Below are 9,734 nucleotides of genomic sequence, written 5' to 3'. Positions count from 1 at the left end.
TTTTTTATTGTGGTGAAAACATACACAGCAAAACATTTTCCAACACAACTTCCACGTATATAATTCAGCGACATTGATCACATGTTTCCTGACGTGCCACCATTTGTACGATCCCTTTCCAAATATCCTACCATCTTTAGCATAAATTCAATGCACCCTAAGCAAAGACTCCCCCTTGCCCCTCCCTCTCACCCTTCATTGTTGTTGTTGTTAATTCTGCCTCATATCCACCGCATAGGACGAGTACAGCTGCCCCATAGGGTTTCTTAGGCTGTAATCTCTCTGGTAGCGTAGTGGTTATGAATCGGGCTGCGAACCTCAAGGTCAGCAGTTCAAAACTACCAGCTGCTCCGTGGGAGAAAGATGAGGCTTTCTGCTCCCGTAAAGATTTACAGCCTCAGAAACCCTGTTTAGGGTCGCTATGGGTTGGAACCGACTCAATGGCACTTAACAACAATCTTTCTGGGGTAGTCCTGATGTGGTGTTGTAGGATCAACACTGGACTGTTAACCACAAGGTTGGCGGCTCAAACCCAACAGCCTGTCCTTGGAAACCATACACAAGGTCACTACAAGTCAGAACTAACTCGACGGCACATAACAATCTTTCTGGGAGCAGATATCTGAGGCTGTCCTCTTTCTGGGAGCTGCCCCTAGGGTTTCCTATGTGGTAGTATTTCTCCCTCAGCTCTTCTGTTGGGTTCAAACCATTGACCTTTTTTGGTAGCCGAATGCCACCAAGGCACCTTCTCAGGTGGTTAAGAGTCAGGCTGCTTACCCTCAAGGTCAGTAGTTCTAAGCTACCAGCTGTTCCACAGGAGAAAGATGAGGCTTTCTGCTTCTATAAAGATGTACAGCTTCGGAAACCCTAGACAGGGTCACTATGAGCCGGAACTGACTCCACTGCACATAACCACCACCACCACCACATATTTGCTAAGGAGCCCTGGTAGTGTAGTGGATTATGAGTTAGATTGCTAATCCAAAAGGTCAGCAGTTTGAATCTACCAGCCACTCTACAGAAGAACGACAAAACTTTCTGCTCTCATGAAGATTTATAGTCTCGAAAACCCTCTACAAGGTCTCTACGAATCAGAACTGACTCCATGGCACACTACCACCAACATTGATATTTGCCATATTTGCTAATTTCACATAAGAGAGCTCACATAATATTTGTCCTTTTGTGTCTGGCTCATTTTGATGAAAATAAAAGCTCATCCATGCTGTAGTATGCATCAAAACTTCATTTCTAGTTATAGCTGTACAAGATGGGGTTGTGTGTATAGACCGGATTATATCCATTCATTTGTGGGTGGACATTTCAGTTACTTCCTCCTTTGGGCTCTTATGAAAAGGACTGCAATGAAAGCTTGTGCACTGGTTTGTTTGTTCCTCCCTATACTTCTTCTGAAGGAGCTCTGGTAGCTTTACGAATGGGGCTGCAAATCGCAAGGTCAGCAGTTCAAAACTACCAGCTGTTCCGCGGGATAAAGATGAGGCTTTCTGCTTCCGTAAAGATTTACAGCCTCGGAAACCCTGTACAGGGTCGCTATGAGTCAGAACCAACTCCATGGCACATAACAACAACAACATACTTCTTCTGGGTATATACTTAGGATTGGGATTTCTGGGTCATATGAAACGCTTTGGTGGTGCTGTAGCATCAGCATTGGGCTGCTAACTACAAGGTTGGCAGTTCAAACCCACCAAGCCTCTCCACAGAAGAAAGTTGAGGTTTTCTGCTCCCATATAGAATTATAGCCTGGTAAACCCTTTACAGAGTTGCTATGAGTTGGAATTGACTTTTGTTAAACTGTTTTCCACAGTATTTTATTTTCCCACCAGCCATGGATGAGGGTTCCAGTTTTTCCACAACCTTATCAACACCTGTTGTTTTCCTTTAAAAAAAAAAGTTGTTGTTAAGTGTCGTCGAGTCGGTTCCAACTCATAGCCACACTGTACAGGGTTTCCTACAGCCCCACACTAGAGGTCCTTTTTTTAAAAAAAATTATTGCCATTCTAATGGGTGTGAGGTGGTATCTCGTGGTTTTCATTTGCTTCTCCCTTTTTTCAGTTGCTTCATATGCATTCTAGAACTGGACAGTGAATAAGGAAGATCCAAAAAGAATTGTTGCCTTTGAATTTTGGTGTTGGTGAAGAATATTAAATGTACCATGGATTGCCACAAGAATCTGTCTTGGCACTTGAGTGGGATAGAAATGAATATTGGGAAACATGATTACAGAAAACTTGTAAGCCCACCTTCAGCCTATAACTGATTGGAATACCTAAAAGGGGTGCTAGAACTTGCCCAGAGAGGAGGCTTCTTGCAGAGACTTCGTAGGGTATAAGACCCTAGGTGCAATCCTGATCCCCATCCAGGACCTTCTGAGATGGGAAAATCCCACTTGAAAAGACAAGCAGACCAGCCTGTAGTAGCCAGAGGAACAGAAGATACTTCTTAAAAGAAAGACCAGCAAGGAAAACCAAACCAAAAATGGCAGTCTGATTGGCTACTACAGTCTGATTGGCTACTACAGTCTGATTGGCTACTACAGTCTGATTGGCTACTACAGTCTGATTGGCTACTATAAGAACAAGCAAGTTGTTTGCCAGGGAGTTATCAAGGCAAAGCAATCAAGTCCCTTCAGGACAAACCCCCTCCCAAGACTGAAACTCAAAGGGAATACACAACAGGCATGTAAGCTTGCTGGCGACCACGTTGGTTTACTGGTGAGAGGAAGTGGGGGAAAGCAGCAATGAAGAGGTGGGCTGAGTCTGACCAAGTTACATAGACCCCCCCCCCCCATTGACCTGAGTATGGTGAGAGCTGGTTGGCCCAAAGTACGGTGAGACCTGGGGCCTCCTGAGCCCATCGACAAGGACATGGCCATGGACGGCTAGAGCTGAGAGTGAAGCGTCCAGTTGATATGAAGTGAGAGGATATGCACAAGGGCGCCCAAACTTGCAGATAGTGCCCGTTGGACCTAGATTCAATGGCTGAATGTTCAGAACCCGACTTCTTGTTGTTAAGTGTCACTGAGTCGATTCTGACACATAGCGACCCTGTATAGGGTTTCCAAAGGAGCTCTGGTAGCGTAGTGGTTATGAATCGGGCTGCGAACCGCAAGGTCAGCAGTTCGAAACTACCAGCTGCTCCGCGGGAGAAAGATGAGGCTTTCTGCTCCCGTTAAGATTTACAGCCTCGGAAACCCTGTACAGGGTCGCTATGAGTCGGAACTGACTCCACAGCACATAACAACAACAACAACAACAACATAGGGTTTCCAAGGAGCAGCTGGTGAGCTTGAACCACCAACTTTGCAGTCTGACGTTTTAGCCCACAGCGCCTCACCAGGACTCCTAGAACCTGATTAGAGAAAGGAAAAAGGGGGGGAGGGGAGAGTGTAAATCACTACAATCTGATGAACTTGACCTATGCTTATGGATGTAGTAGCTTAAAATACCAACCAAGAGGGAAAGAACCTTTATAGCAAGGATCATTCCCATCCCCTCTGTATACAAGGTTGATAGGGATAGGCAACGTAGACATTGGTTATCTAAAATGGGGGAGGGGGGTAGAGGGCTGTAAAGGCACAAAGTGACTGACTTACATGTTTCTAAGAGGGAGTTTATTTAGATTCAGAGTGTGTGGGGGTAGGCGGTGGGGGGTGGGGGGGAGGTAGAACCCCCACTGAGTAGTTTTCATCCTGTCTAGACAGGTCTTTTGGACATATTGTCTGGAGGAAACAGTCACTGGAGAAGGATGTCATGCTGGGTAAGGTGGACGGTCAGAGAAAAAGAGGAAGACCCCTAACGAGATGGATTGGACAGGTGGCATCATTGATGGACTCAAGTGTGGCAGTGGCAGTGAAGTTGGCCCAGGATCGGACATTGTTTCGTTCTGCTGTGCGTGGGGTCGCTATGAGTCGGTTCCAACTCGATGGCACCTGACAACAACAACAAGACAGGTCTGGTGAAAGGAGATGGGGACAAGACTCTCATGATTCAATAGTGAGCAATTGTTATAACTAATTGCGATAGTCACAACTGTAAAGGTAGGAGTTTTGTAGCAAAAAGGGGTGAGTGGTCAATCTTACAGTCCTGGAGCGGAGGACCTTGAGACCTTCAAGGGAAAAGAGCAGGAACGTAGTATGGGACCCTACCCAGAGAAGCGGCAACACCAGAAATGGAGGCAGAGATGATGACAATGACATGGAGAGATGGAGCAGCTGAGGATTCCAGACTCATGGAGGGAGAGGGGATGTGTGCTGGTGGCTGGGGGGCAGCCTTTAGCTGTTTGAATGATTATATATTCCTGAATGTTTTGGTACACATCCAAAAAAAAAAAAACCGCAGAGTGAATAGAAGCAAATACTGTTGAATGATGAAGCATGCAGAGGATTGTAATCGTTGCAGTGAAATGAACTGATGTTCCCCTATGTAAAACTATCATTCAATTCACAATAAAAACTTAAAAAAAAAAAAAGAAAGATTCTGTCTTGGAAGAAGTATAGTCAGAATGCTCCCTAGAAGTGAGAATGGTAAGACTTCATTTCAGATACTTTGGACATATTCTCAGAAGGGACCAGTCTGTGGAGAAGGACATCATGCTTGGTAAAGTAATAGGTCAGCGAAAAAGACCTCCAATGAGATGGATTGACCCAGTGGCTGCAGCAATGGTCTAAACGATGGTAAGGATGGTGCAAGACAGAGCAGTGTTTCCTTCTGTCACTATGAGAAGAAATAGAACTTGGTAGCACCTAACAACAATGGAAACAATAGCTAGTGATGTTGAGTATCTTTTCACATGCTTGTTGGCCATTTGAATATCCTCTTTGGTATAGCGTTGTATTTCATTGGGAACCTCTCCCAGGAAGTACAGAAGACAGAGAAACTTGAACCTGGGTTTGGGTGCCAGAGCAGGCCAGGTTCCTGGCCTAGCTGCTTTCTGTCTCTATTGCCCTCATTCCAACCCCTGCCTTGAAGACCTCCTTGCTTGAGACCCTCTAGCTGCATTAGTGAGGGTCACAAGGGTCTCACTTGTTCCTGAGGCCCCCTGACCTTGCTCTGAGGAATACCCTTTGGCTCCATCCCATGGGTCCCCCTCCAAGAACCCTGGGAGTCAGAGTTGCCAGGGCTGGAACTGGAACACCTTTTGGTGGGTGTGTTCTGGGGTGCCGAGTATGCCCTCAAGGTAGGGGTCCTCTTACAGCACCCCATTGCCCCTAGTGCCTTTTGGTGCTAGGGAAGCAGATCACACACACACACACACACCCCCCATGAGTGTTCCGAGAACTCTGGAAGGCACATGTCCCCTGCTCAAAACCAGAAAAACTGGGTGCTGCAGATGCCGCCAGACTGGCCTTTCCCACAGAGGTCCACTGGGCAATCATGTTGAAGAATCATTATCATTAACCTTCTGGTGTGGCCATGGCTAGAATCAAAGGCAGTGTCCATTGCAGCCTGAACAGTGGGGCCCTTTTGCTGGCCATGGTGGGCCTTCCTATGGCAGTGAGTGAGGGTCTCCCCAAAGGTCAGGTTTATACAGCAAGTTGACCCCTTTGCCCATTATCTGAGACTCCATCTGGGTTGGGGCTGCCCCTTCCTCTGGCATTGGGGCCACTGGGGTTTCTTGGACAGCTGAGTGGGGAGCACTCAGTGACCCTGCGGGGTCTGCTGGCTCTCCTCCCCCATCCTTACCCACCACCTGTGCCAGTGTCTCCATGGCCTGAATCTGTACACCTGTTTCTCTCAGGCAGGGACCCCTGCTGCTGGAGTGCTTAGTGAGACAAGCTGGGGGACAAAGGAAAGGAGACAGGAGAAAGCCACCAGCACCCCTCTAAGCTCTGGGCCCGCTCCTTGTGGCTCCCTCAGCTTGGACTCCTCTTGGCTGAAGGGAAGGTGCCAGGGCACTGGCCTCAGCCTGTCCTTTGTAGTTCTGTTGCTCAGGACCCTGAGGAACTACTCTGAATTCTCAGGGGGGAGGAAAGAGCTTTGGTGGGGGCAGCCATGAGACTGAGATTGGTTCAGGACCCAGACGTGTGTGCTTTTGGGGACGGCTAGAGACAAGACATCTTGATGGGGTAGGGGCAGAGGTTGCATGTCCCACTCCTGCCCCCTGCACAAGGAGGTCCTGACCACCCAGATCCATGAGGTAGGCCTGTGGAGACTAGGGGCTGCCCTGAGCTGAGGCCCTGTGGAAGAGTGGGCTGTCTGTACACCATCTGCGCAGCACACCTCAGGGTCTTCCTCTGCCCTGAGGTCCCTGGTGCTGCACACCCATGTTCTGGGGGAGTGTGGGAACATCTGAAGACCCCTGAACAGACTTGGACTATCTGAAATTAACCCCTGCACCTCTCTGTACTCCACATCTCTCAACTTGGGCAGGGGGCTCATTTGTGAAACCCTGTTCCCCAGCCCCCCAAGCTTAGGGTGGCCGAGGGCTCATCTGTGAAACCCTGTTCCCCAGCCCACCAAGCTTAGGGTGGCAGAGGGCTCAGGGGGCTTCCCACTGACCCCCTAAGGGCCACATTTCCTCTCCTGTCCTGGGTTAGACACTGTGGAGCCCGGCCCCTCCTGTCTGTCCCTCTCTGGGCCCCGGTCCAGGTAGAAGTGAAGGGATGAGGGGTGAGGCTACATCCTTGGACAGGGTTCAGGGTGGGGCCCCTTCTGGCCCCAGACCAGCTTCAGCAGCCATAATGGCTACACAGTTCTCAGGAGGCTGCTGTGGGGGCCAGGCTGTATCTGAAGGACCGCTGATACATGTAGGTGAGGTGGGCCCGTGAACAGACAGAAGCCATCTTGGAGCACCACACGCTTTATTCCATCAACAATGGAAGTCACTCAGGACAAGGGTCTGGGGGTCACCTGGCAGGGTCAGGGGACTGGGATGCACATACTACTTACTGCCCCTGATTGTGGGGAGGGTCCTACGGTGGGCTCACAAAGGCCCACACCACCTCCAAGAGTCCAGGCCAGCTCTGGTGTGGGTGAGCAATTAGTCTGGGGGGTGGCGGCGGGCATGCTCTCAGGTGTCGACGGCCATGCGACAGACGGCATTACCAGACAGTATTAGACAGAAGGATCCAGATCTAACTTTGCCTGGTAAGACGCCCGTCAGCCGGCGATAGGGGTCTCACTGGGTCCGTGGTCATGGTGTGGCTTGTCCAGGATGGTGTCTCTGCCCGCCGTCACCCCAGGATGCTGTAGTGATTCCCACCAGGACCTCGATCCTGGTAGGGTGAATGTTGGGAGGTGGGAGTGGGACGCCATCATCACTGTGCGCTGGGTCTTGGGTGGATGGCATCAGTGGCTGGCCGCCATGATGTGGGCTCCCAAGGCTCCTTCATTCACCAGTTAATGAATGACCTCAGGACTCAGACAGCCCCACTCTTGCCCTTCCTCCTCCCCCGGGGCCCAGTGGTGGGCAGAGCTGCCAAGCACAGGTTGGGCCTCATCCTGGCTTTGGATCAAAGGATGAAACAGTAGGTAATCCGGTGCTCACCCAACTGTGGACAAAGTTCCCACCCCACTGTGTCCTGGTGGGAGAAGGGACTCCATGCACTGTGGACACATTGCCTTGTGTGGCAATGAGATATCTCCACTGACTCTCTGTCCAGCTGGCCAGCAGGGGAGGCTGGTTTAAAGCACTTGGCCACACAGGAAGGGAATATAGCCTTGGTTAGTCCTACTTGACTCGAGGCCCACACCAGGGTCCTAAGAACAGTCAAATTTCAACCTATGGGTGAGGGTGGTTGCCCACTCAGGCAGGGTTTGAGGGCAGCGTTAGAGCCAGTGGTAATCAAGGGGCCCAAGGTGAGGTTGGTTGTTAAGACCTGGTGGTCTCTGCTGAGGCCAAACCTCCAAAACCCAGACTGGGCAGGGGGCAAGGGGCAGGGCTAGGGGCGTGAGATGCCCTCCTCAGGTCTTCTGGAGAGGCAGAGCCATGCCCACTGTCAATCTCCCCCAGCTGGACCTAGAGGGATGGTTGAGATGCACCACAAGCAGAGGCTACCCCCCCACACACACACATTCTTAGCCATCCCAACTCGGCCCCCATCCCCCGGGGTCTAGGAGATCTGAACGGCGCGTCCTCAGGCGTGTCCTGGTGAGCGGGTGGGTCACCTTTGAACATCGTTACCAGACAGTGTTAGAGTCTAGCCGAGAAATCCAGCACTGTCCGGTAAGATGTCCACAGAGGCCCAGAGCACCTCTGCCTGAGGACGGTGAGGACTTAGTCCCTGATGGTAGGGCCCTGGGTGGACAGGAGGTGGTAGAAAGATGGAGCCCTGTGTGACCGTTCCCTTCTGCTTTCTCCACAGTGAGAGGCCTGGACCCAGTTGACCTGGGCTCCTGGATGGAGGCCCACTGGGCCCTGTAGGGCTGTAAAGTGCCCATGCACCTCATCAAGATCCATGATGCACCCACACACTGCACCTACTCTGAGCACCTGTTCTATGTGCCCCGGACGACCCCTTAGGGTGCAGGAGGAGGAAGGAAGGGGAAGTTGCCTGGGCTGGGGGCCAGGATAAGTGGCAGGGCCAGTCTGACTACCCCAGATCCAGCAACTTCTCAGCCCTGTGGTGGTGCCGCTGGCTTGTGCAGCCTTGGCCTTCTCAGCCTTTGTTGTGGTGCCGCTTGGCCCAGCCCCCGCCAGGCATGCCAGCAGCACCTGCTTGGGTGACAAGAGCTGGACCAGGACAACAGCTTAGCATGGGTTGAGCATCCTAATCCCCCTCAAGGTCACCCAGGTCCGTGGGCTGTAGAGTCCTTCCTTCAGGGGCGGCAGTTAGCTCCATACCCCATCTCCCCAGGTCCAGTTCCTGCCACGAAGCCCCGCCTCAAAGCTTGTGTGGGCAGGACAGGATGGGAGGCGTGAGGGCCCAGCAGGAGGGAGGTGGTGGGGCGGCCCCGTCGCTGCGTGCAGGGCCCCGCCGTCATCATTACCAGGCAGTATTAGAACACCAACACCATCCAATGCTGCCCAGTAAGATGGCGATGGCCGCCCCCAAGTGAGTCTAGGGCCGCCCGACTGGCTGAGGGCGCTCAGGGCCCTCAGCAGCCTGAGGCTGAGCCTCATGTCCTTGGGGCAGTGACATCAGAAGACAGGTGCACCCATACTTCCACGCAGCCCCACCTGATAGAGACATGGAGCAAGGCAGGGGGCCCTCCCCCCAGGACACCAGAGCCAGCCCCTTGGGTCCCCACATGCATCTCTATGCATGCCAGTGTGAGAGGGGCTGGGCCAACATCAGTAAGCATGAAAGTGGCTGTGTGTGTATGTTTGTGTCTGAGACTGGTGGACAATGAACCTCTGTCTCCCCACCCTCCCCCACCACCCTGACTGCCTAGTCCAACCGCCATGGGGCCCAGCCCCCACCTGTCCTTCTCAAGGGCGACGGCTCAGGCTCCTTCGGGCCCAGTCTGGTAGGAAGGGTGTCAGGACAGGGATTGGGGTGGCTGGACCATGGTAAGCATGATTCCAGGAGGGTGGGACCCCCACATGAGAAGACCCTCCCCACCAAAACCCCAGTATCCTCCCTGGAGCCTGAGCCCCTCCACACCCAAAATGCTGGTTTCCAAATGGGCAATACAAGGGATGTACCTGCACAATTCCATCCCTTAGAAGTCCCTATGGGCCCTTAGTGTCTGCAAGCTGTGTACCAAAAACTCCTCAGAGAGGGGATGGGGCAGCCAGAGGGTGGGTGCCTCTGGTGGTCTCCAGATACA

The 9,734-nt window shown here is 52.0% G+C and overlaps 1 protein-coding gene across 1 annotated transcript in view; it reads right to left on the bottom strand.

Moving 5' to 3' along the window:
• LOC102817938 (protein polyglycylase TTLL10-like) overlaps positions 1-8,945 on the bottom strand; it is a 49,525-nt gene extending 40,580 nt beyond the window's left edge. The window contains exon 1 of the mRNA XM_006871758.1: positions 8,806-8,945. Within this exon, the coding sequence (XP_006871820.1) occupies positions 8,806-8,945 (140 nt within the window). The remainder of the gene's footprint in view (positions 1-8,805) is intronic.
• Positions 8,946-9,734: the final 789 nt, after the last annotated feature.

Source organism: Chrysochloris asiatica, unplaced genomic scaffold (assembly GCF_000296735.1).
Source record: "Chrysochloris asiatica unplaced genomic scaffold, ChrAsi1.0 scaffold00173, whole genome shotgun sequence".
Taxonomy (NCBI): domain Eukaryota; kingdom Metazoa; phylum Chordata; class Mammalia; order Afrosoricida; family Chrysochloridae; genus Chrysochloris; species Chrysochloris asiatica.
Note: the sequence above shows the minus strand (reverse complement) of the source record. Positions and strands in the feature narration are given on the sequence as shown.